The sequence below is a fragment of the Tursiops truncatus genome, chromosome 4 (genome assembly GCF_011762595.2).
Source record: "Tursiops truncatus isolate mTurTru1 chromosome 4, mTurTru1.mat.Y, whole genome shotgun sequence".
Taxonomy (NCBI): Eukaryota; Metazoa; Chordata; class Mammalia; order Artiodactyla; family Delphinidae; genus Tursiops; species Tursiops truncatus.
In genome coordinates this window covers 103,509,585-103,537,329 of record NC_047037.1, presented here as the reverse complement: position 1 = coordinate 103,537,329, position 27,745 = coordinate 103,509,585, and the positions used below count along the sequence as shown (strand labels likewise).

The 27,745-nt window shown below is 35.5% G+C and overlaps 2 protein-coding genes across 9 annotated transcripts in view; both read left to right on the top strand.

Annotated features, from left to right (window-relative positions):
* ZNF654 (zinc finger protein 654) overlaps positions 1–8,317 on the top strand; it is a 91,154-nt gene extending 82,837 nt beyond the window's left edge. For 6 of the 7 annotated variants that reach the window (XM_019922486.3, XM_019922484.3, XM_033855934.2 and 3 more), the window contains 2 exons: positions 1,537–1,678; positions 5,242–8,317. In XM_019922486.3, coding sequence (XP_019778045.1) covers positions 1,537–1,678; positions 5,242–7,713 — 2,614 coding nt within the window. In that variant the 3' untranslated portion in view covers positions 7,714–8,317. The remainder of the gene's footprint in view (positions 1–1,536; positions 1,679–5,241) is intronic. The other variant, XM_019922485.3, reaches the window with a different exon arrangement.
* A 7,940-nt stretch (positions 8,318–16,257) lies between these two features.
* On the top strand, positions 16,258–27,246 carry C4H3orf38 (chromosome 4 C3orf38 homolog). 2 transcript variants are annotated; one of them, XM_033855938.2, is made up of 3 exons: positions 16,258–16,744; positions 19,627–19,865; positions 21,348–27,246. In XM_033855938.2, exons 1-3 carry the CDS (start codon positions 16,618–16,620, stop codon positions 21,918–21,920), a joined length of 939 nt encoding a protein of 312 aa, XP_033711829.1. In that variant the 5' UTR covers positions 16,258–16,617; the 3' UTR covers positions 21,921–27,246. The 2 variants fall into 2 exon arrangements, with proteins under 2 accessions (XP_033711829.1, XP_033711830.1); XM_033855939.2 differs by lacking the exon at positions 16,258–16,744 and adding an exon at positions 16,789–17,002.
* Positions 27,247–27,745: the final 499 nt, after the last annotated feature.

Here is a 27,745-nt window from a genome sequence, read left to right as displayed (position 1 = left end):
TAAGTATTTTCCAAGTAGAGCAATCAGCACAACAAAAAGTGAGAATAAATGAAGCACATTAACTGACACTGAGGAAACCAACTTAGGAGAATGCCCAGGATTCAAATCCTGATCCTTTTGACACCAAAGCCCATGTTTCTGTTGCTTTTAACACAAGGCATATTGAACAAGTACTAAATGAAATAATCTGGGAGGCTGGAAGCAGATCAGTTTAGCAACCCCTATAGAAGTACATATGGAAAATTAAAGGGCCTAACGTGGTAGCATTGAGAAAGAATGATATAACTGTGGGCAAAAATATAATAAAAATATAAAGACTATGAAAAACAAGCAGGTTAGAACCAGACAGGTTAGAGAAATGTTTAGTGTCATTGGTCTAGGAAAAGGTAATCAATTTTGCAGGAATTTGATTTGTTCTAAATGGATTAAAGTGATAGAAACCAATCTAAGTTGAAATATCCAGTTACGGAAAGTGGGAAAGAAGTCAGAGCTAGAGATTTGGGAACATGGTGTGAAACCTGGTGAGCTTTCCAAAGGAATATGTGTGCCAAAAAAAAGTGAGTGGTGGACGAAAGCTTAGGAACACCCACACAGCTTGTGTGAAATAGAAGAGGAATTTTGGTTTTACTTTTTGTGTTGCTTGCCATCATTTTTTGTTTTGTGTTCTGTGTTGTCTCTCTAAATAGAGTATGCATACCTTCATGATAGTAGTCAAGGTGTCCTTAGATTTAATAGCTGTATGTGCTGGGTTCAAAGTACATTCTCAGTATATCACTTTTTTTTTTAACATTTTCATCAATTATTTTAATACGTTTTAGATTATGATGTTTTATGTAACTTTTATGACACTTTTCAAGGAATTCTAATTTGCTAAAATGTGATATCCAAATGTAACAATTATATCTTATGATTTCCTTTGCCTCAAAACCCACTGCTCCTACCTTGTTCATCTAATAACCTTGGCCATATTTTAGAAAAGAATCTACCTGTGAAATACTTTAAATGGTCCATAGCTTGTTTAAAATACTACATCTTAATGGAAGAGTAGATGATATAAAACAAAATTTCAGAATCAGTACTATAATATACTTACACTTTTAATCTGTAGTACTTTTGGTATCTTAATAGATTGAAAAGTATGAACGATTCTTTGCAGAAATTCTACAACATTGATTTCTAAATTTGCAAGTGGGTATTAATTAAAGGTCAAAGTTAAATTTTTTAAGCAATATCATTAATATTGGTATACTGAGATTAGAATTTGTTTTGATCAAATACTAGAGATGCCTTAGGTTTGTTGGCATATAATTAGAATGCATTGCATATAGCAAATTGCAATTTCTAATCTCACCTTTTCTCCTAGCTTCTATTAGTCCCAAATAGGTAGTGGAAGTAGCCTGGAAGTTAACTTAATATCCATTTACACCCACTTTGTATACATCCCAGCCAGGGCACTACAGAATCAGGGAAAGACAGCTAATGTCTGTATTTGAATAAACTGTATCTTTGATATTTCTCTTTTTTTCTCATTTACAGGGAGTTGATTTTCATATGGAGTAAACTTCAGCTAAAGTCTAATCCTTCAAAACAAGTTTTTGTAGATCAATGCTACCAGCTTTTAAGAACAGCAACTAATGTGAGAGTCATATTTCCTTTCATGAAAATCATTAAAGATGAGGTAAATAGTATATATTTATCCCTTCATTTTAAATTAAATTTAAATGACAGTTCACTGAAACTTGAATCTCTTGTGGTAAAATGTATTTGATCATGTAATTGAAGAAAAGGAGGATTTTAAGGCATTCTCCATATATTATATCCTCCCCTCCCCCCACCTCAAACTCCCAACATGGTACAAAAAGTATGCATAAATGAAAATAACTGAAAAAAGAAAAAAAATTTAGTGTTACATAAAGTTTAGTATGGGAACTGCTTCCATAAGAAGCTATTATCTCTTTTCTTACAATTAAATAAGCCTGGCACTTTTAACATTATTCTAAGTCCTGTATGTAGAATCTTAACTAATTTGCAAATGAACTTTCTGTAACTATAGCTAATACCTGTTCACCATCATAGAGAAATAGTTCATAGTTTTACGTTTGGTGTTTAGGTAAAAAGGAATAATGAATTCTGAGACATTTTTGAAACCTAAGGACAAATTTTTAAAGTGTTTATTTAAAATAATAGTAAAAACCCATTACCTATTTTTAAAAATAGTTCTGAAGCAAGTTTTTCATGGGCCACTGGCAAGTGAGTAAAATTCTACATATGGTTCTTACATAGACATGAAAGTAGATCCTACAGATCCTTTTACTTTTTCTCCTCAAGTATTAACAGAACTTTGAGTACAAAGATAGGAAAGATAAAGCTACCTTACATTTTAGGTAGCTCCATTTAACTGAATCTTTATGTGGGTTACTTTTAAATATATAAGGAGGCATCCATTAAATAATATATTTTAATTTTTTTACATATTTATGCATTTATTACATTCATTATCACATCACTCATTAGATGTATGACCATGTAGTGATCATATTCCCGTGATAAAAAGCACTATATCAGAGGGTTTGGTTTTGTTTTATTTCCTATTTATTTTGCTAACTGCATTAATAGCTTCATTATTAAAGAGTAAAATGTCATTTAAATGCATTGTCAAAGTTAACCTCTCTCCCCACCAAAAAAACAAAAAACAAACTATGCTATAGAATACTTCTTAATATTTGAAGTACATCAGAATTACCTGTAAAACTTTCTAAAAAATATTTATCTATCTCTGTTTTTTTAACATATGATTCTCATTTGTACCAAAAATCGAGAGACTTTGTTATAGAAAATTTACAATATAGGTGAAGTTCAGCCAATTATCATAGAGCTTTCTCGTTTTCACATGTGTGGTCAACCTAAGAATACATGATAAGGGGAAAAATTCAAAGATGAAATAAATATTTAAAATGTGCTTAATTTCTTATACAGTCTATTAAAAACATTTTTATCTGATGGAATAGATCATTCACACGCCTCAGTGCTAAGAGGCACAGGCAATGCTGTGTGAGTTCAGAAGGAGACATTACAGATAGCATATCTGAAAAGCCTTCACAGAGGAAGATGCTTTCAGTTGGGTTTTAAATGATAGGGGAGGATAATACTAATATTTGTAGAGGATTTTGTAGTTTACAGAGCCCCTTCTCCTCATTTTATTATTTGGTTCTCACAGCTGTCCAGTGGCATTAATAGGGTGGCACAGAAACGGGGAAGTGTGTGGATGGCAAAACTAATCGAAGAGTTTAGTTTCTATGGGGTTGGGGGTGGGGTTGCTATAGACCCTAAAGGGACTGAATGCTACTCTAAAAATTGAAATGTCAGTCCATAAATATACTGGAATTGTTAAAGGCTTTCAGGTAAGAAAGTAGCCTGTTCCCTTTTGTGATGATCCTGAAATTTTTAAACCTCAGCAACTGTGAGTACATTATAATTTCATGAGAAAAGAGAGGATGTAGATAGAACATTGGACAAAGAGAATGAATTGTTTTGAAGCAGTGGATTTGAATTTGCTATATCTGGAAAATCTAGGTAGGTTTTATAACTGACAATTATAGAAATAAGAAATTTGAATTCAGAAAAGGATTCCAAGCTGGAAATGGTGGATTTATAGGAGACTAAATCAGTGGAATATATCTGATCTCATTCATTCTGCAAACATTTATTCAAAGGTCACTGTATGTCAACTCCTATGTTAACCACAGAAGGATACGAAAAATGAGATACTGTCCCTGTGATTTAGGAATTCCAAGTCAAGAAGTAGGGGCGTAGACACTTATAAAACAATATTACATGCTTTTTAGAAATAAGTATAAATTATTCTCAGTGGAAAGAATAGAGAATGTTTTTAACTCTACCCCAAGGTAGGGGCCAGAATGAATCAGAAAAACTTTCAAGGCAGAATTGATTCTCAAAGAATGAATAGGAGATGGGTAGGAATTTACCAGCGAGGTAAAGTGATATGCAGAGTTAAGTTCTGCTTGTGGAACTGTAAGTGAGGGTTGCATAGCACATAAGGAACTCAGAGGACATGAGGCTGGCATGTCATCTGTAATATACCATATGCAGGCAATATGATACACAGACACAACTGTTAAAGACATATTATTATTTTATCTCTATTCAAACAAGCGTTTAGGTCATTCTAGAGGCATTATTTATAACTTGAATTAAGGTGGATAGACAACAAATTCCCAACTAAAAGCTGATGCAGTTATCTCTGAGTCATCAGTCAAAGTTTCAAAGCTTGAATACTTTCCAGGTAACTTCCAGTAGGTTCATTATTCTGATACCTTATTAGATTTGGAAAGTTTATAATTGCCTTCTTCATGTGGATTACACTTCTCCCCTTATTTGGATAAATAATGTTACTTAATAAGTACAATAAGTAATATTATTTAGTGCAGCTTTATGAAAGAGTTTCCATAAGCAGTTCTTTTTGTTTTTACTTTAGTATTTTTTTAACATCAAAAATTGATAACTGGGCTTCCCTGGTGGCTCAGTGGTTGAGAGTCCGCCTGCCGATGCAGGGGACACGGGTTCGTGCCTCGGTCCGGGAAGATCCCACATGCCGCAGAGCGGCTGGGCCCGTGAGCCATGGCCGCTGAGCCTGCGCGTCCGGAGCCTGTGCTCCGCAACAGGAGAGGCCACAACAGTGAGAGGCCCGCGTACCGCAAAAACAAAAACAAAGACAAAACAAAAAAAATTGATAACTGTGTTTTTAAATACATATAATTTAACCCTTCTGCCACAGAATGTAAGATTGGTACCTTAAAACAGGGGCCTAGATATGTAAGAAACTTGAACCACCATAAGTTCATGAAGCATTTTATTTTTTTAATAACCATAAGGTTATGAAGCATTTTGTATTATGGTCAGTAGGGCTTGTCAGACTTGAAAATTAAATAAATTGGAAGCTAAAATACTGTCTTTTCCAGGTTATTCTCAAGTTAAAACAGATTTATTTATATATTAAAAAGTAGTTAAACATGGCTACCCATTGAAGAAAATTGCACATTTAGAATACTCTGTTTGTTTAGCTTTCATTTCAGAGTTGTATTGGGTTGGCCAGAAAGTTTGTTCGAGTTTTTCCGTACGATGCTATGGAACGTTTTGGCCAACCCTGTATTTTAAAAGGATAATCTAGTAAGTGTTAATAATTTTTTTTAAGAAGTAGCAGTAATATTTTTCTTTTTACAGGTTGAAGAAGAAGGCTTACAAATTTGTGTTGAAATATGTGGTTGTGCTCTACAGCTAGACCTTCATGATGATCCTAAAACTAAATGTCTAATTTATAAAACAATTGCACATTTTTTGCCAAATGATTTGGAGATTCTCAGGATTTGTGCACTCTCAATATTTTTTCTTGAGCGCTCCTTGGAAGCTTATCATACTGTTGAAGAGCTTTACAAACGTCCAGATGAAGAATATAATGAAGGCACAAGTAGTGTTCAAAATCGTGTTCGTTTTGAATTACTTCCAATTTTGAAAAAGGGATTGTTTTTTGATCCTGAATTCTGGAACTTCATAATGATTAAGAAAAACTGTGTAGCGTTACTGAGTGATAAATCAGCAGTTAGATTTCTAAATGAAAGTACACTGGAAAATTCTACAGGTAATGTAAAAAAGGCAGTGGAACAGCAAGGTTTAGATGAAGGACTTGACTCTCTTACAGATCAGAGCACTGGAGAGCTTGATCCTGATGATATATCTGGAGTGCAACCAAAAGGTCATATTAATGCAAAGAAAAACCTCACAGCTCTTAATGCTTCCAGAGTAGATCACAATGTCCCAAGGCATCGGTGTATGTTATGTAACAAGGAATTTCTAGGTGGTCACATTGTACGGCATGCCCAGGCTCATCAGAAAAAGGGCAGTTTTTCATGTGTGATATGTGGTAGAAAATTTAGAAACAGAGGACTTATGCAGAAGCATTTAAAGAATCATGTTAAGAAAATACAGAGACAGCAACTTGCTGCAGCTCAACAGGAGGATCGGGAAAATCCTGCTTTGGAAGAAATAAATTGTTCTGATACTTTCATTTCATTTGAAAATGGGAAGTCTGATAATAAGGATTTGGAAGTAGAGACTATTACCCGTTCCAGTGATGGAAACAAAGATGTCATCCCTTCACATGTGGGTGAATTCATTGAAATTCCTGGAAGTGTATCGGAAGATGTTATTGAAAATATTACTGAAAATGGCAATCCTGATACTTCTTTAAATAATGTCTCAGAGCCATTACCTGTATGTGTGGATGACTATGAGGAGGAAGAAGACGAAGAAGGTGATTATGAAGAAGATGATTACGACTTGAATCAGGAAACTTCAGTACTTCATAAAATCAATGGAACCGTGTGCCATCCAAAAGACATATATGCGACAGATCAAGAAGGAAACTTTAAGTGCCCCGCTCTTGGCTGTGTCAGGATATTTAAAAGAATTGGATTTCTAAATAAGCATGCAAGGACTGTACATCCAACTGATTTAAATGTGCGGCAAACAGTAATGAAGTGGAGCAAAGGAAAATGCAAATTTTGTCAAAGGCAGTTTGAAGATTCTCAACATTTTATAGATCACCTTAATAGACACAGCTATCCAAATGTGTACTTTTGTTTGCATTTTAATTGCAATGAGTCATTTAAGCTGCCAATCCAACTTGCTCAGCACACAAAAAGTCACAGGATATTTCAAGCTCAGTGTAGTTTTCCAGAATGCCATGAGCTTTTTGAAGATCTTCCTCTGCTATATGAACATGAAGCTCAGCACTATTTAAGTAAAACACCAGAATCATCTGCACAACCAAGTGAAGCAATTCTTTGGGATGTTCTTACAGACTCAAAATCTAATCATCAGGAAAAAGACTCATCTAGTAATGAGAAACAAACTGTTAGTCTACCAGTTTCTACTAGCAAATCAAGGAAAGATCCTACAGAACCAAAGACATGTATAGAAAGTATGGAAAAGAAAGACCGTTTAGTTCAGAATGGAAATGAACATTCTGATCACACTGTTTCTGATATAAGCTTGACAGACCAAAAGATGCCTGACATAGAGCCAAATTCTGAAAATAATTGTATTAGTGATTTAGTCAATGGACACAGTGGAATAGAGCAAACACCTTTAGTTTCCTCAGATCCTGCTTTGAAAATTGATACAAATAGAATCAGGACAGAAAACGGTTCCATTTTACCTAGTGTTGTACCACAAGAACACAGTACCCTGCCAGTACCTCAGGCACCTTCCAAACCAAATCAGACGAGTGAACATACTTCATATGGCTTAATTTTAACAAAGCCATATGTCAGACCATTGCCTCCCAGTTACCTTGATGAACGGTACCTTAGTATGCCAAAACGCAGAAAATTTCTGACTGATAGGGTAGATGCCTGTTCTGATCAAGATAACGTTTGTAAAAAATCAGTGAAAAGATTAAGATGTGGCAAATGCCTGACCACCTACTGTAATGCAGAAGCACTTGAGGCTCACCTTGCACAAAAGAAATGTCAGACACTCTTTGGATTTGATTCAGATGATGAAAGTAAGTCTTCTGTCTTCTCAGCAGGTATATCTGTAGAAATAGAAAATGCCATAGATCTTTGTAAGGTTAAAAAAATTAACATTTATATAACACAGATAATAAAGCACTACCCCATACATTATTTCCTTTAATCCATACAACCACCATGAGGTGCTATCACTATTCCTGTTTTATAGATCAAGCAACTGACATTCACAAGTAATTTGCATAGGCATACACCTGTGAACTTGTGGAAGCCAGAACTTGAACACAGTTTTTTCATACTTTTGGATCATACTCTTTAACTGTATCTGAGGCTTTTCTTCATTCCAAGTTTTATGTAGTAAGAGATCTAAAAACAAAGTAATTATGATGGAAATGTTTTTCATCTGCATGCCAGAAATGTAAACCAAGTTGAGCCTCTATTACAAAAACAAAAATAAGAAAGAACCAGAAAATAATTGAAAAATAAAACTGAGCAAAAGAAGAGCTTGCCTTTCTACTAATATTAATATTCTTTAAATGAGTAAGGGTATAAATAAACAGGAAATCTAACTTAGAATACTAGATGAACATCTATAAATATGAATTAACAGACGTGTTCTGTTTTACAGGTGCCTGATAAAAATGTTTCAGAACGATCTGTCGATCAAGCAGTAGTGTGCAAAAAGCACTACAAGAAAATGCATCATCAGTTTGCTATTTCCCTGATGGCCTTAATTTTAGAGCGGTCTTGGATTACTAAAGATAAAGACAAAGCACATTTTCTAGAATGAACCCACAGAGGAGATGTGCTGGTTTAGACTCCAAAAGGGTTATTACAAAACTCCCAAAGTACCAGTTATCCAGAAAAACCACATTTTTTTTAAGAAGTCGATGATGATTAATAGCAGCATGTTCAGTTTCGCTTATGTGAGAAACATATGCAGGCAACTAGTCAAAAAGAATAACCAGCTATGGCCTTACAGAAAGGGAAAAACCCATTATAAAAAAGGGGGGGGGGTGGTTTACAACTTAAAAGTATTCCACAAATAGGGTTTGTTTTCTTGTCATGCCTAATCAGATTATGTCCTCCTTTCTGGTCAAACATGCTTTAAGGAACCATTTCTGTTTGATTTATTATTACTTAGAAACTGATTGATAAGATGAAAGTAAAACGATTTATCACCATACTAGCTATAAAAGATTGTACCTTGTTTCCAGATGATTGATTAGGTCAAAGTTCAATGAATGACATACCAGCATTTAAAATTAACAAACAAAAGAAGACAAAACAACAGTGCTTTGCTAATAAGCTCTTGACAGAACCTTCCACTTTCCGTTTTTATAATACCAATGAGTTATATTTAAAAGGCAGCAGCGTCAATAGAAAACATATTATCAGTAACTCTGGGAAGAGATGGGAGGATCTAAGACCATTAAAGGCTATCTTAGTTGAAAGAAAACACTGAATTGCAAATTCTTCAATGTGAATAATGGTATAAACACACTGGGATATTTCTGTTTGTATATAGAGTAGTGTTAGGACATTGCTTGATGATTCATAGTAAGGTCCTTTAGACATTAATGTGAGTTATCTAAGTACAGTCCTATAAAAATAACTGACTATAAAAAAAAAATATGCAGCTAAGAATCCGGTCAAGAATTCATTGGTTTTATTCAATTAGGAGAGTTAATTCTAAAATAAGCCATATTACTTATGCTTTCTTATTTATTTCTGATGAATTTGGTCTGAATAGTAATTTTTATATATAAAAAGAAATATTTACACAAAAATTTGCACAGCAAGAACACAGTAAGATATATTGATGCATTTATTTTCTTTGATGACCAGTAATTTTCCTAAGGAAGATTTTAACTTAATAGTCAATAAATCGTTAAAACAAAAAGGTTTTTAAAAATACCCTCTCAGATGTGTTCCATGTCTTTAAAGGGGAAGCTTAAAGACTTCCTTTTACCTAACAGTGTGTTAATCTATAGCAGGGGTAAAATGAACAAAAATGCAAAGGCAAATTCTTCAAAAACAGAGCTATTAATGTACCAATGTCAACCAGATATTCCAGTTATTCCAACTGATACATTCTTGTTCAAAGTATATAATCTCATCAGACCCTACTATTATAAATTTCTGGATATTAAAGCTTCTTGAATGAAGTCACTAAGGAAGTGTGACTTTTCTTCCAGGGTAGCATCCAGGCTTTATTAAATTAGGATTTCCAGGTCATGATAAATCAGATATCTAAAAAACTACCCAATTTTATTAGTTTATTTATCATAGGCGTTCACTACTATGCAATTGATAGTCAAAAGTCCATATCAATCAAATCAGGTTTTTGTTTTGTTATGTAGCCTACATTAGGCTGTGGAATTTACATTTAAAAACATAAGTAAACAACTCGATAAGCTTTTTAAATCCTTTAAGGTCAACTAAAGAAAAAAATGTTTTCCATACTTCCTGATACTAAAAATATAATACTTGAGTTCTTTTTCAGTTCAGTCTAAAATACATCATATAATAAAAAGTATTTGGAAACTAGTTCATATGGACAATGAAGTTATTTTAAAATATTTCTGCTTTGTACATTTTCCAGATGTTTAAAATCACAGCTTAACATTTTATCACATTTTTAACTTTTTATTTTTTATAAGTTGTAACTATTGACATAAATCCATGTCTGCAACTTATTTTCATTCATTTTGCAGTTCATACCAAGATGTTTTAAACATATTCCACTTGTTATTTTTTTGTCTTTGAGGTTTTATTTCTACTTTTGTGTTGGTAAGGGAAAACTTTCTGAAAGACTGAGATCAAATTGGTTTATACATAACTAGATCAAGGAATGTTTTATAAAATTCTGTTTGACCACATTGTTCTAACCTCTTTATATACTTATCAAATAATTGCTATTGAAAGAATGTGTACATTTTCTTATGTATGCCTTATAAAACATAAACTTACATCATTTTGCTTTTACGGGGTGCATAAACTTCCAACAGTTCCAATGTGGAATTCAGAAGACAAGGAAGCTTTCTTCTTATTCCTCAAATTCTTCTCTTTTTCTTTTCTACTCCTTCTGTTTTAAGGATGTGTTTATCTTACGTGGACCAAGTTTCCATCCTTCATTTTCAAATAAAAATTTCCTTTGAAACATTAAATATTAACTTTCTGCTATGTTTCAGTAAGGTCAAAAAATTAGCAAATCTGAATTTTTGCTGCTCAGATATTATGGAGAAGATAGAAAAGGAGAACCTTCGTGGACAGGGGCACTGGTACTTTGGGCTTCAGTCATACTCTTTTTTTTTTTTAATAAACCACCAATTATATAATGAAGACATAACATAACATTGAACTTGTGATTCTTTTCAAATCACACTTCTAGGTTCAGCTGTACTCCTTTCATGTTTGGTTCAAACTGTAGTATGGGTGAAAAACCTAAAAGGGATGGTAGTGTTTATTTTTTAATTTATTTGGTACTGTAAAACACCATTTCAGAATGACTAAATGCTGCATATGCATTTTGGAATTGTTAATATGTGAAAGATATTACAGATTCAGCAAGAAAGGAAATTTGTGCTTCCTTGTTGAACATTAAATTATTTTACTTTGCATTTTATAAGAGTACAAATTAAAACTGAGCCATTGAACTGCAATAAATCAACAGTGTCTCATTTCAAGAAATTTTTTTGTACTGTACATAGATTTGTTCAATAAAACATTGTCCTTGTTGGTAATGAAGTTGTTCAGTTTTATGTAGCACGTTACTTCAAAAGGAATTAGGCTTAAGGTATATGTTAAATAAGAAATTTCTATTATGTTTCATAAGAGAATGAGGTATTTCAGTTAATATTACCATATTCAGGTTATTGAGTGATTTTAAAGAAAGAACATAGAAAACGCTAAAAGTCTACACAAAATAGATATTTTTGACATTACTTAAACTAATGTCCATATGCAGGAATTACAAGTTGATAGAACACTGGTTACTAAAGTCATTTCAGGTAAGTGGTTTCAGTGTGAAATAGTACGCTCTGGAAACTTAGTAGGTGGAAAACAAATATCAGAACTCTCCAAGACAGTGGATGGACTGATCTGCACTGGTAATTCTTCAGAGGTGAAGAGCCTCTGGTGGAACTTAAAGACTGAAGTCGCTTTGAAATAAGATGTAAATTATGAAAATTACTTCCTACGAAAGTATTTCAATGGGAAAACGTTCAAACCAATTAGTAATCTGTATCTAAAAGTGGGGTTCTTGGGCATGAGGGCTCTACTCTTTTGGCTCACTAACAAAGGAAAACCTCCTACACTTTTTGCTATAACTTGCAGCTTGGGGCTGAAGTAAAGAGAAACTCTTTGATACGATGAGAGCACTGCAAATGAAAGAACAGATATTGTGTTAATTACGGTGATTTGCACATATTACAAATGTTATGCTTTGAAAAACTATGAGAAAATTACTGAAACATTCTAGAGCTGAGATCTAGAATTCTCCATCTATGATTTATGGTCATATGATCTTAGACTATTAAATAAATGTATTGAGGTATTTAGATAAAGTTATTGGGGTTATCTAGACTTTCCATTTTTTTCTTTTCTGAAATTTGAGAAATGCTGGGAAGCAATCAAATATTAAATACACTTCCAAGATAAATTAGATTGCTTTCATAGCATAAGGTCCATACTAATTCAAGAATCAACTGATAACAAGGCCAGAAGTTTGGGCTATATATCAATATTTAAAATGGAGGCGATCCAATATTACATGGAATAAAAACTAAAGGGAGAGAGGTTCATGCCTTATTTATGGGTGCTGCAACTAGAGAAGAAATTACTGTGTACCAGGTTACTTTATGTGTGTTACCTCTTATTGTTAAAACAACCCAAAGGTAGATATGAACAATGCTTTTTAGACACCAAGGCTCAGAAAGATTAAATAACTTGACTAGTCACACAGCTAGTAAATGGAGAGGTGGAACTGAAAAGTCGGATGTTTCCTCCTAAAATCCTGCCATGCAGTTTCCATTCTGCCATGCAGTTTTCCCTACAAATTGTAGAGCATGAGTGGATCTAATATATCCAGATGGAGAGGGTTAGTCTTGCCTAAGGATCAGTGATTTCACAAAGGATGAAGTCTGGTACGGACATGGCTGTTTGATGTTCCATTCTCTTCTACTAGCAGTGATTCTTAAGAGTGTGGTCCCTAGAAGAGCAGAATCGCTATCACCTGAGAACTTGTTAGAAATGCTAAATTTGGGGGAGTTCCCTGGCGGTCCAGTGGTTAGGAATCTGTGCTTTCACTGCCATGTCCACAGGGATCGGGGAACTAAGATCCCATAAACCATGAGGCGTGCCCGCCGCCCCCCCTCAAAAAAGAAAGAAATGCTAAATTTTTGATCAGGTGAGGGACCAATCTGTCATTTAACAAGTCCTCCAGGTAAGGATTGAAAACCACAGATACAAAGCAACCAGTTTCTTCATAAAGTATTAAATTTATAGAGCCTTAGAAACTCAATTTCCAGGACATTTAAAGAAGTCCCCTATTAATAGGTACTTAAATAACTACTGTTGAATGAATGGATATTTTAACAGATCTAATACCCCAAAACAATTCTAATCTAGAGAACTTTTTTCAAAGTATTCAGTGATTGAAACTACCACAATGTAATTTAATGAAAACAGCTCAAAGATGTGTGATCAGCTATATTCAAATTCCAGCATGATAGTTTTAAGGCAATTAAGTGTATCCCACTGAGCTCAGACTTCCACATCTGTTAAAAGGGGAGAGCCGTTCTTGCAAGGTTAAGAATTAAGCTCCTGAAGGGAGCTGAGGCCTTCCTGTTAGTGATTTTACTAACTTTCTCTTGGTTCCAGCCAAAAACAGCCATGCTGTTTTATTCCATGCATTTTTCACTACTGCTCCCTTTACCTGTAATTCTTTTTCCACCCCACTCCTCATTCTTTGCTTTGTCTTCTTGGGCATCACCACACTCTCCAGAAAGTCTAATCTCTTGACAATTCTGGATTTCTCTATTGAAACCTGTTTCTCCCAGTCTTCCTCCTCTCAGTAAACAGCAACTCCAGTTGCCCAAACCAAATCCTTGCAATCATCCCTGACTCATTATCGTGTCCTTCACTCTCACCTGGACTACTGTATTAATCTTCTAGTTGGGTTCCCTGCCTCTACTGTTGCCCTTCTGGCAGTCTGTTCTAGACACCAGCAGCCAAAATGATACTGTTTGAAACAAGTCAGATCATGCCATTCCTCAGTTTAAAATCCTCCAATGGCTTTACAATTCATTCATTCAACAAATACTTATTGCATACCTACTATGTGCCAGCCTCTGTAATAGACAATTGAAAAAATAATAAAGAAACATAAAAATCCCTGAATCTCAGAACTCACATTCTACCGGGGGGGTGGTAGGGAGGGGGGACAAAAATACAATATAAGTGCTATAGAGAAAAATTAAGTGCGTAGGGAAAGTATAAGCATGGCATTGTAGGTGGTGTTTAAACAGGATGATGATAAAATATGATGATACCACCTCTTTGATAACTGTTGAGCAGGGATAGTAATGAATGAAGTTAAGGGAAAGAGAGCCACTCATATATGAGGGGAAAATGTGCTAGGCTGAATAGCAAGAGCAAAGGCTCTGAGGCAAGGACCTGCATGGCAAGTTTAAGGAACAAAATAGCAAGGGAACCACTGACTGGTCTGGAGTGAGAGACTGAGAGAATAAAAGGAAATGCAGAGAGAGGTAAAAGATAAAAGCCAAAGTTTTTACAATGGGCTGCAAGACTCTAGACTGTACTGATACAGTAGCCACTAGCCACAAGTGGCTATTAAAATTTAATTAAAATTCAAATAAAATTTAAAATTCACCGGCTGAGCTGCACTAGCCACATTACAAGAGCTCAATAACCATATGTGCCTGATGGTTACTGTATTAGCTCAGATGCAGAATATTTTCATCTCAGAAAGCACTTTTGGACAAGTGGTTCTATATCAGTGGTTCTCAACTTGGGGAATTTTGCCCCCCCACCCCAGGAAACATTTGAGGAACAAGGTATTTTTGGTAGGGGAGAGGAGGTGTTACTGGCATCTAGTGGGGAGAGGTCAGGGATGCTGAAGCATCCTACAATGTTGTGGGACAGACCCACAACAAAGAATTATCCTGCCCAAAATATTAGTAGTGCCACGGTTGAGAAACCCTGCTCTAGATCAATCTTGACAACTCCAACCTCACCAGTCACTGCTTCCTCTTTGCACAAGCTGCTGCAGCCTCCTGGCCTCCTTCCTACATGCCAAGCACTCTGTTCTTTCCTCAGAACCTCTTCTTTTGCTTCTTTCTAGAACACTCTTCTGTGGTTCAGTTTCTCACTTTTTTCAGGTCTTTCCTTCAATGTCACTTAGAGAAGCCTTTCTTCACAGCCTGTATAAAATAGCAACATCCTCTCCTCCATCCCTCTCTTTTTGATTTCTCTCCACAGAATTTCCTGCCATAGTATAGTTTCTTTTATGTTTATTGTCTATTTCCTTTCACTAGAATACAAGCTCCAAAGGACTTGCATTTGTTCCCAGCATAAAGACCAGTGTCTGGCAAATCATGCTCAGTAAACACATTTTAAAAAAAATGAACGAATGAAAAAGTTGGGCATGTCTTCTTCCATTTGGTTCCACACCAGTATTGTGAGCACTTATCTCTTTATTTGCAACACTCCCAAAAGCTCCTTGAAGGAGGGTCTGTGTCATTTCTCGGAATCTTCAATATCTAGCATAGTAGGCACTCAACGCTTAATGACAAATGAAGAATTGGTATCTGATGAGTAAATGGTACCCCCAGTAACATCCACTGGCAAATCAGTTTAACCATGGTTTGAATGCCTTATTTTAAAGACTGTATTTACAGTTCATTTTGACTATTTAGCTGTGATATTTTTTTAAAAAAAGTTAAATCTGCTCACCTGTATCTGCAGGTGTGTACATTTCAGCTACTAACTGGCAATAATCTAATTAAATGTTAAAAATCTAAAATATGGCTAAAACAATGGAAGGAGACAGAAGCCAGTGACAATGCGTTGAAGTCTGAAGTTTCCCTCTCGTGAATGTTGACACCAACAGTGGTAACAATAGCTGATATATACTGGGCTTTTTCTAGGCGCCAGGCACAGTTCTTCACCCCCTCCCTGCGCTTCAACAACCCTATGAGGTAGGTATCTCTACTAGATTCGTTTCGAGACAGAAAACTGGAAGACCAAAGAGCTTGCTCTCGGTCACAGTTAGTAAATGACGGGATAAAACCCTGGTAATCTGGCTTTCAAACACCCCAACCTTAAACTATTCGTGATACTGCCTCGCCTAAAGCCAAGCCGGCGAGAATAAGAAGGGAAGCAACAGCGGACCGCAGCTTGTTGGGGAATTTAAGTCAGCTGCAAGGCGGGCAGGCGTGGCAGGATAGGTGATTTTTTTCCCCTTAACTTTTCCAAGTGTAATGTTAAACAAAACCAAATTGTTTTAACACAGAACTACGTAATTTAAGAATATCAAACTACAGATGCTCCCAACGCAGAAGTGGCCGCAGAGAACTTTCGAGCGCTCCCGGGGTCCCGGCCCAAAGGTGGGGAGGAGACGCCTCCATTGGCCGGCCCCGCGGCATCACGGGAGCTTGTCTTGCGCTGGGGCCGCTGCCGGCTTTCCGCGCACCTGCCCTGCGCAGCTTCCCAGGCGTTCTTTTGGAGAAGGGACTCCTGAGGAGTTTAGGTTTCGTTTTCCCTTGTGGAAGGTCGATGTTCCCGGTGTAAATGCGGAGTTTCCCTAAAGTGAGACCCGTGGGACTCCACTCAGTCCCCGAGAGCCCGGAACCACCGGTCGGAGCACCGCGTTCCCTTAGTGCCCTCATTAACGATCACTTACGCGCCCACGGCTCTGGAATACCCGAGGCCTTTTGGCTGCGAACAACGGGAAGAGCATTTCCGGTACCTGTTGCCACGGCGCCGGCCCAGTGGGCCTAAGGGGGCGAAGTTATTGGCGTCCTCTCCGCGCTTTCTGGGGGTAGAGATGTCGGGGCTCAGCTACTCAGAGATGGAGGGCTGTCGTAGCCTGCTCGGTCTGTTGGACAACGACGAGATCATGGCCCTATGCGACACCATCACCAACCGCCAGGTGCAGCCGGAGGACCGCCAAGGTAAAGGTAGACCCTTCTCCCCAAGGGCGGCCGTCCCTCCCCAGACCTCACCCGGCCCCCAGCTGGCGGGAGCGTGTGAGTGGAGGCCGTGGTAGGCCTCCTTCCCAGCCCGTCCGGGATTGCGCTTGTGCGGAACCCTCGGGAATCTCGGCCCCTATAGCTGCTCTGTTGCTTCAGATGCACGCTGAAAATGGCGCTGCTTCCAGGTTTTATTCATTATACGTTGTGGGCAAATGCTGCTTGTTTCGAAGATGCAGAGTACGTGAATAGTGATTTTGTTTGTTTGTTTTTTGAAGATTTCCAGGGAGTCAGGGTGTTTTCCATTTTCAGTTTCGATCAGCTGAGGAGTGTCAGCCGCTGCTCATTTTCTTCAAGCTTGGGGGAGGATATCTATCATAAACACTTTTTATCAGTGTGCTGCGTAAAATAACTACTGTGATAAAAGAGCAGATAGGATCAATCCATGTCTCTTTGGATCCAAAGTTTTTCAGAGATGATTCTGTGTACTAGGACTGCATTACTTTCAGAGCCAAATAAACATTTTGGTAGAGCAGATTTCATGGATTATAAATATTCAGTGTGGTTGTAATGTAATGAGTAGCTTAAGCATTTATGATTTTGTATATTACCTGGCTAGTTATATTTTAAATTTGCTGAATTTTAGTTTAAAATGAGAAAATGTCCGCCTCCTGTATTAGCATATGACTTAAGTATCTACAAAAGAGTCTGCCTTTTAAAACTGTCTTTCTCTGCTTTTAACATTTCTGCCATTTAAGGTCATTCATTTGAAAGTGAACCAGGAACACTAAGTGAATAAATTTCTAAGAATTTAGACTGAAAATAATTTTAGACTTAATGTAGTTCTTTGGCATTTATATATTTTACATGCTAATCGCCTTCTAACAGTCTTGGTGAATGTGAATTTAAAATTGTAATAGATAAAATTGCTGAATTTAATTGATGGTGGATCCAAAAGCAAACAAGAAACGAAACTACCCAGTACAAAAATGTTAAGTGATTTGAAGTCATTTCTCAGAGAGGAAAAAATAATAAGCATATTGAAAGATACTCAACATCTTTAGAAAGCAATGAAATGAAAACCAAAACTACATGGTGCCTTTCATATGTACCAAGTTGGCAAAAACTAAATGTAAAAACGTCAAGTGTTGTTGATCTTGTGAAGTATGTCGTTGATAACTACTGGGGGAGTGTAAATTAGAACTAGTACTTTGGAAAGAAAACAAGTTCGATATTATCTCCTTAAATGGAAGGTTACTTACCTGAGCTTCTCAAACTTGAATGTGCCTATGTGTCCCTCAGTGATCTTGTTAAAATGCAGATTCTGATTCAGTAGTTTTGGAGTGGGCCCAGAAATTCCACATTTCTAACAAGCTCCAGGTGATGCTCATGCTGCTTGCCCCTCTGGGCTGGGAGACAAGTGTGGAAATGTCCAAAGTAATAGTATTTGTAATTGGATACACATAATAAAAGTCTATAAACGAAAGGATAGATACCTTGTGGTATAGTCTATAATTACCTATGGTACAGCTCTGAAAATGAATTAACTACAGCTGTGTCTAGCCACATAGATTAATCTCAGAAACATTAAAAGTTAATTATAGAAGACTATATATATTGATGGATTAGATTTATAGAACATTCAAAGAAATACCAAACTATATTTTGTAGGGATACATAGTTATGCTGTACAACTCTAAAGAAAATCGAGGGAATTCTCTGGTGGTCCAGTGGTTAGGACTCTGAGCTTCCACTACTGGGGGGCCCTGGTTTGATCCCTGGTCAGGGAACTAAGATCCCGCAAGCCCGGCAGAGTGGCCAAAAAAAAAAAAAGAAAAGAAAAAAGGAAAGAAAATCGAGAGAATGATAAAATTTTGGAGAGTAGCTACATGTGAGGTGAGCGAGGAGAGAGAGGGAATAGCATTAAATAGGGAGAGGTAAAATGAGGCCTCAAAGATACCAGTAATTCCTGTGTCTTAAGCTGTGTTGTGTGTATATAGGAGTTCGTTTTATTACCATTCTGTATACCTCACATATGTAAAAATAATCTTTAGTCTGTTGTTTAATAGAAGTTCTTTAAAATTAAGAGTCTTGGTTCTGCCACTTCTTAGAAATATGATTGTTGATACTTCATGTATCCCTGACTTTTGTTATCTGTAGAGTGAGGAGATTGAAAAGTATTGTAATTTTACCTATATTTTAGGGATTGTAAATGAATTTAGTTCCATTGACCTTATTAAAATTTTTTCTTCTCTTATTCAAATTTTTCTTAAAATACAACCATTCTTTAAAAGAAAATGCTTAAATTCACAATCTCGTATGAGAAGTGAAAGGAAGGAGGAATTTTAGGTGGGGAAATTTATAGTTTAAAGAAATTTTTTTAAAATCCAAAACTTGACAACCTACTTCCTTTTTTTTTTTTTTTTTAATAAATTTATTTATTTTTGGCTGTGTTGGGTCTTCATTTCTGTGCGAGGGCCTTCTCTAGTTGTGGCGAGCAGGAGCCACTCTTCATCACGGTGCGTGGGCCTCTCACTATCGCGGCCTCTCTTGTTGCAGAGCACAGGCTCCAGACGCGCAGGCTCAGTAGTTATGGCTCACGGGCCCAGTTGCTCCGCGGCATGTGGGATCTTCCCAGACCAGGGCTCGAACCCGTGTCCCCTGCATTGGCAGGCAGATTCTCAACCACTGCGCCACCAGGGAAGCCCCCACTTCCTGGTTTTTAGAAATGATAACCGTCTTATACAAAAGCAGTAATGCCATGACAAGAGTTTATAAATATTATTTGATAGAGTTTCTGCTGACCCTGGACAAATTTACAAGTGACTCATGATTTTCTATTAATCTTCATAATTTTCTTTTAGATGCCATTCATGCAATATTAGTGTACAGTCAAAGTGTCGAAGAACTTTTGAGGCGTAAAAAAGTCCACCGAGAAATCATATTTAAGTACTTGGCAACACAGGGGGTTATTATACCTCCAGCTACTGAAAAACACAATCTTATTCAGCATGCAAAGGATTACTGGAAAAAGCAGTCACAATTGAAATTGAAGGAAACGCCAGAGCCAGTTAAGACAGAGGACATTAGACTCTTTGAACAGGTAAAACAGACCTTATAGTCATATCCTGAACTGTAGTTCTGTGTAAAAATCTTTAGATAATCCTAGATCTGGAATGATGTGGTTAATGTTTTGTGTTTTTTTTTTTATAATTTTAGCTTTACTTTCTTTTTTTTGCATCCTAAAGAAAGAGCAGTAAAGCACCTGAGACAAAGTGTTTTTGATATTTAGTAATGTATATGTAATATTCTATTGATTTGTGAGAAAAAATGTTTTGTATCCCTTTATCAAATGGGGACTATTGATTTTTAAAGAGAATGGATAGACTACAGGATCAATTTAATTTTAATTTAGCCTCTGGTTCTCCAATTTCTTTTTTCCACTTTAGAAGAATGCTGTTGTAAGCCCTTTCTCATTTTGAAGACTTTCTTTGGTATTAAATTGCAAACATTTCATGAAAGAAACTTAAATTTTTTTTTTTTTTTTATTTGTTAGCTAGGAAAAAAATCCTGTTTTAGTAATTTCCTCCAGCTGACATTGGCTGTTCGTATTTCTTTTTATCTTCACTGTACATTTTAAATATTGTGTGAATATTTAAATATCGATTGAACCTTTAGGTAACTTGCAGTTTTTAAACTACATACCCACATTGAATTAATGGTGTTTTACAGTGAGAGAGGTTTGCCTTCACATTAGGAAAGGAACTGCTAAGCCTTCCTTAATGTACTGAAAAGAATGTTGACTTTAAATTCATATAGATATGACTTCGTATTAGGGTCTGCTGTATACTAGCTGTAAATGAGCAAGTAAGGACCTTTGTGAGCCTTGTTTATAAAACGGGCATAACGATAATATCTGTGTCATAAAGCTTGTGTAGAAAGACAGAAATAGCACTTAAGTGCCAAACACAGTGCCCAGTACATTCAGTAATAGCATGTGCCCGGTAAATACAAGATCTTTCACCACCTAGATGAGGTACTGTGCTCTGGAATACACTGTTGAATAAAATCTAGCCTATCAGGTGTATTTTTGCAGTATTCATTTTGGAAAGAAATAATATAAAATAATTGCAATCATAGAAAATAAGCAATTTCAATCATATTAGAAGTGTCTGTTTAAAGACGTGTTTATTATAAACTTTGCTGCATATAAAATATATCACAGTGAAGTGTATTCATTTACAGCATACAGTTTGAAAGTTTTGACAAATAACACACCTGTGAAATCACTGCCACAATCAAGAGAAAATGCTTATGTAAATCCTTATTATTGGCTCTTAATTCATGCTGATATTTTAAGAGACTTTGAACCTTAATTTCTTAGAGGAATTTTCAGAAATTTAAGCTGAGAAATTCTAAAATGACCTCCCCTTTTTGAGAAATAATTTACTGTGCAAGATGGGTTCAGTGAGTTCACAGGTAGTTCATTTCCTTTCTGCTATAATTAGTACCTTAAAAGTTAGCTATGAAACAGGCAAGATAGTAAATAGATACAAGAATTAACGTTGGTTTTATTAATCAACAGGAGAAAGAAGATAAAAAAGCTGAAAACGTTGATTTTCGTCGATTAGGTGAAGAATTCTGTCACTGGTTCTTTGAACTTCTTAATTCTCAGAATCCTCTTCTGGGACCACCTCAAGATGAATGGGGGCCACAGCACTTCTGGCATGATGTCAAGCTTAGGTTTTATTACAACACATCTGAACAAAATGTGATAGACTACCATGGAGCAGAAATTGTGAGCCTTCGTCTGCTGTCACTAGTGAAAGAAGAATATCTTTTTCTCAGTCCCAACCTAGATTCCCATGGACTGAAATGTGCTGCTTCTCCCCATGGTCTAGTTATGGTTGGAGTTGCTGGGACTGTCCACCGAGAGAACACTTGTTTGGGCATTTTTGAACAAATTTTTGGACTCATCCGCTGCCCTTTTGTGGAGAATACTTGGAAAATCAAATTTATCAACCTGAGAATTATTGGAGAGAGTTCCCTTGCTCCTGGAACATTAATGAAACCAGCTATTACACTTGAACCAAGTGATCTAGAAGCCTTTTATAATGTAAACACTTTGTGTGGTCCAGTGAAGGATGACTCAGTGTAAGGCAGACATTGGATAGTGAGACTGGAGACCAAACTTTATCTAGTGGAAATGAGGCACTGTTGAACAAAAGAGAACTAATTTTACCTAGCCCTTGAAGCACTGAGTACTATATTTCAGTCTGAAAAATCTTCTATACAGAAATTCTTCCAAATACTACATCAGTAATGTCTAAGTGATTTCAGATTTGGGGATTGACATATTTTAGTTGAAATGTCTTTCTTGACTACAGACTAACATGTTATGTGAACACTTGCCTCTTTCTACTTGAGTTGCAGCAAATGTTCTGAAGGCTTCATGCAATTCATCAAATAAATCCCACTTTAGATGTAACTAACTGTGTGCCTTAGAAACCAGTTAATATTTTCATTTTACTTGGTGGATATTCTGCTAATATCTGTACTTGTCATGCGGGAAAAAATTAATAGTGTTCAAGGCTTCCCCTTTTAATTTTCTCATTTACTTTTGTCTAAATCTGGGTAATTTTACAAATGCATCTCATGACAGTATTGCTTAAAAAATACAAATTTTAGAGATGTTTACTGTAAACTCAGTAAATGAGTAAGCTCACTTTCTAAAATGAGTAAACTCATTTTAGAAAACTTGAATGACATTCTTATACAAAAAGTCCAGTAATTTAGCTGGTAGAAAAAAATCTAATTTGCCTTTCAAAATATTTGAGGAACATTTTTCAGAGTTATCTGCTGTTGTCCAAGCTAAATATCTTAAAATCTGCAACACTTTCTGAACAATTTTGGGCAATGGTAAGTGCTGTTCTCAAAACAGACTTTTTTCTTTATCTAAAGTTTCGGCTAACAGTTTTATAGAGCATTTATTGTAATAGCATATAAAGGAAACATACTATTGAAAATTTTTTTAAAGGTTTGCCCAGTTCCTAATTTAAATGAGTTACTGTGTTTTCTCTTGAATAATTTTAGAAGAGGTGACCAAAAAAAAAAAAAAAACATATATTGAGATATACTCCCACATCATAAATTAAAATTATTAGGATTTTTTTAACCTCTTAATTTGTTTTACTAGATTTGAGTTACCAGGTTAAGTTGCCAGGTTACACAGTTGGTTTCAAGTTTAAATTCCTCATCACCCAGCAGCTACTTGCTGAATCTGAATTTAATTAGTAATTTTAATTTACAAAAATCCCATTTGGAAAAAATTCAACTGGGAAATGTGATGAGGTATTGTTCATATTAATTTTTTTAACTTTAACTCTGCTCATGACCATCTAGGGTAACTGATAAAATTTTGGAAGCAGGAGGAAAATATTAATCTTTATTTTTTTTTAGTCCTATGCCTCTTACGAGGAGTACAAATTGGTATGTCCTAAAATAAGAACTTAATAAAGAAGGGAAATCCCTTTTTCTGCTGTAAGAATAGTTTTTTGTTTCGATTTAAACCTGTTATCTTTTTCTTTAAGTTTGAAGTATCATTATAGCATGTTATCGATAAATATACAAAGTAAAGGATAAAATTTGAAATTATTCCCATCTGTTTTCTTTGTGCTATTGATGTCAAGTATTATTATCAAGAAATAATACCAAAGATGCTCAGGATGGGCAGAAATTACCTGTAGATATGTTCAGTACTGAATTTTTGAATGTGTAATGCTCAAGGAAGGCTGTAATCTGCATGTTCTTTTAATCACCCTTAAAAATGTGAAATCTTTCCGATAGACCAAATGAGAATTAGAGCTATATTTTATTTCCTTTGAATCCCCACCGCTGGGCACACAGTAGGACCTAATGTCTAAGTGAATGGGTGAATGAATGAGCAAAAGAAGCTTATATACTGTATAAAAGACTTTTTTGCATGTAGATTTTGTCTTTGGCTCTAGTCATTAGTGGTGGTTTTGGGGTTATATCATGTTTGACTTTAATACGTGAATACACAAACTTTTAGACCCCAAACTAAGATTTAGGATAATTTTAACTTTCCATTAAAATTTACTGACTTTCAAAAGCCCAAGGTCAGAGTAGGATATACTGGAGGGCCCTAAGATACCTAGAAACCATTATAAGGGAAGTGTATACTTCCTGTTCAGAGAAAGAAGACCTAGAAGAACTGAAATTTGCTCATGAAGCTTAAAGCTTGGTCAGGCCTTTGAGAAGGTCCAAAAGCACAGTGCAGATTGAACGCTACTTTTACTACCACTCACTACTCTGTTTATGTTAGGGAATAGTAGAGACTATAGCTTTGTCTAGTACTTCATTATACTCAGCTGGTATTTGTGAAGTTTGTGGAGTAAAGTAGTAAAGAATACAACTAACTCCACACATAATTCATAGTAATTGGGTGGTCAAACCAGGGGACACCCGATCTTTATTTACTGGAGGCTGATTTGCTATAGCCAACAGTATACATCAATATCCTTTTTTGTTAAAAACTTAAAAGTAATAGTTGTATTGGGATGTTTTACTAATACCCAGAATACCAAAAAACGTATTTCATGTGTCTTACTAAAATACCAAATAATAGAAAAAAAGCCGTATCTAATTTATTAAATCAACTTGAAAATGGCAAACAGGAAAACATTCTTGAGTTTTCAGAAAGGCAACATTTTTATGCTAAAGGAAGGCTACTTAGTCCCAGTAAGAAATTGTAATAGCACCCCAGAAAAGGATTTAAAGAATAATGGTTTAACTAAATGAGATAATCAGAAACATTGTGTTTTAACAAAATGGCTCTTGTGGCTTAAAAGGTCATAAAAATGAGTGAACCATACCTTGATGTTTTTCTCACCATCTATTTTCACAAATTTAGATGCCCTTTTCACTGTTTTTTTGGGTTGCAGGGGATAGTCATTGACCTTTTGAAAAAGAGAGCTATATTCTTTCTAGAAAAAATATGTTTGCATATAGTATTACAATTTTTGCATATTTCATTGAGTTCTTGGACTTCCCTGAAGCACATCTGTGAGTCCTAACAGGGATCCTTCTGCTCCATATTCAAATCCTGCCGTAATAATTTTATTTCCCCCAGACTACTACTCTACTGTGTTAAAAATTAAAATTATTTTTAGAAACTTTTGTGCCCTTGCCAGAGTCCTTAAGCTAGAGGACTAAATTTTACGAACGAAAGAATAATCTCTAGAAAGTCTGTCAGTTTATGATAGTTGTTTGTATTTTGTTTTTCAATAGATGTTAGCTATTAAGGCAAAACCTACTGCAGTACTGTCAAGTGAAACATGAATGCAGAATTCATTTTATTTGGACAAGACAAGTTCAATGAACATGCTTTGGAGAAAGTGATAAAAATGTGAAAAAAACATTAATGTTCTTAAGATCTTTACAAAACTTTATCCTAAGGAGATGTCTATTTGGTAATGTTTGCATACTGCTAATTCTAATGAAAGATTTTAAAAATACGAACATTTCTTCTGAAGGGTCTATATTTGTGATCAGCTCCCTCCCCCGCTCCTCCCCAACCCTATTTATAACCTTTGTATATAGCCAGTTTGAAGGTACACAGCCCAGCTGTAATGCTGGGAAATAAGACTTATGGATCTGGGTTCTCTTCAAGTTTATATGCATATATTTATTGAGCATCTACAATCTGTAAGTCACTGAATCAAATATAAGATAAAATAATACATCAATAAGTTGATTTACCTCAACTTCTCATGTTGAATTCAAATCTCAGTCTCTGGGTTTAGATATCTTAAAGTGAGAGCTACATTAGGCCCTTTGCTAGAGTTGGAAGGAAAATAATTTCAGAACTGTGTCAGAGTGCACTAAATCCTTTCAGCTTTACTTTTTCTAGTTTGAACCTTTCCTGTAGTCTTTCAGTAAAGTAATATTAAAATTGAGTATGATGTTTACTGTGAGTTATAAAAGCCTATTTTTTCTTGCACTTTATTTTCAGTCTGACTTTTGTTACTCCCTTATTTTGAAAGAATTTAAACTCGATTCCTCATCTCCTCACATGTAAAAATGAACCAGTTAGATGATTTCTAAGATCTGGAACAATTTTGTTACAGGTTACACGATTTTGTGATTGTATGCCTTCTCAGCAACTTAAGAATATTACTTTCAAATGAATTTGTAGTTCATTATTAAGGAAATTCTTTTATTATTTTGCTTCCTCATAAATCATGCTCATTGAAAAAACAAAGAATGAAAAATGTGTTTTTCAATCATTTTTAAGGATATGTGTATAGTATGTTTCTATTTACAGAGGAAATAAAAAGATTAAAAAATTACAGATCATATCTAGAATAGAAAAGGGAAAAGTATGAAGCCTTTAAAATACTGTCCTACTTTCTAATCACTAGAAATGCTTAAGTTGTTTGAAAAATTGATGTTCTGTACAACTTTTTTGCTTTGTTGCATATGGTTAAAATATATGTCCATGTTTTAGTCAAGAAGAGTGTAAAGTGGTTGACAGAAGGCCAAATTATAGACTGACAGCAATCCCTAGTAAAAATAAAGATGTTAATAAAATAATCAAATATAGATGACTCCAAGAGATTGAGTAGTAGGAGTTGGCAAATATTTAAGAGTGACATTGGAGACAAGTGGCAGACTTGGGGTAGGATTTTTCTGTAGGAAGCATGGCCCTGGATGGATACTGCTCTTAAGATCACTGAAAGTGGGGCTTCCCTGGTGGCGCAGTGGTTGAGAGTCCGCCTGCCGATACAGGGGACACGGGTTCGTGCCCCGGTGCGGGAAGATCCCACATGCCGCGGAGCGGCTGGACCCGTGAGCCATGGCCGCTGATCCTGCACGTCCGGAGTCTATGCTCCGCGACGGGAGAGGCCACAACAGTGAGAGGCCCGCGTACCGCAAAAAAAAAAAAAAATCACTGAAAGTTATTCTAGGAAGTATAATGGAAAAACATTTGTTGAGCAGATAGGAGGTTTTGCTGTACTGACTGCATTGATTAGAGAAGTACAGCTTTATGATAAAATGAGTTTAGAATGCAGAAACTAGATAACAATAGAAAATTTTAGCATGCCAGGTCCTTTAATGCTGGAACTAATAATAGAACAATCAAAATCATTGACCAGTAGACTCCTAGAAATTAAGAGAAATGTAGAATAAGCCATTATTTTAATTCTAAGAGCAGCCTTATACTAGAGCAAGAGTTTTAGACTGAGGAAACAAGTTGATTTTAAATAACATATCAGTGTTTTCTCTTAAATGTTCTTTGAATTTGGTAAACATTTATTGGGCACTTACTATGTACCAGGTATTTTAACAGAAGACAGTCGGTACATAAAGTAGCTTATTGTTTCTTCTAGTTTATGTTTTTCCTCACTTTAACTTGTATAAAGTAATTTTACTGTTTAATAAAGAATTTATTTTATTAGAAAGTGCTTCTCTGTGATCTCTCATTGAGATCTCTCTCTTACTACTTTAACTATTGTCATCTTTTGGTGCTTAATCTAAATTGTAGGTAAAATCCTAACCTTCAGATCAGAGCAATGCTGCTAAAAGAATGGAGACCCTAGTAAACAGTTTCACAGTTCAGAAGGAAAAAAATGTACTGAAACATTTTTTTTACATGTATTTTTTGCACATAATTCACATATTTTGCAAATTTTAAATGTAAGATGATTTTCATAAAGTCTCACTTTTTAAAACGGTGTTCTGTTCATAATGTACATTCATTAGGTACATATGTATACAACAAGGACTGTGTTGGTCAATTTACTCTAGCCAACATGAAGTCAACAAGGTGTTCATCTTCACTAATGTACTTTCCTATTAATTTTCATGTTTATTAAACTTGCATTTTACAATTGATACTCCTTTATTCCCAATTCACATAAACGACTTACTGAAAAATGATAAAATAGTACAAATACCACC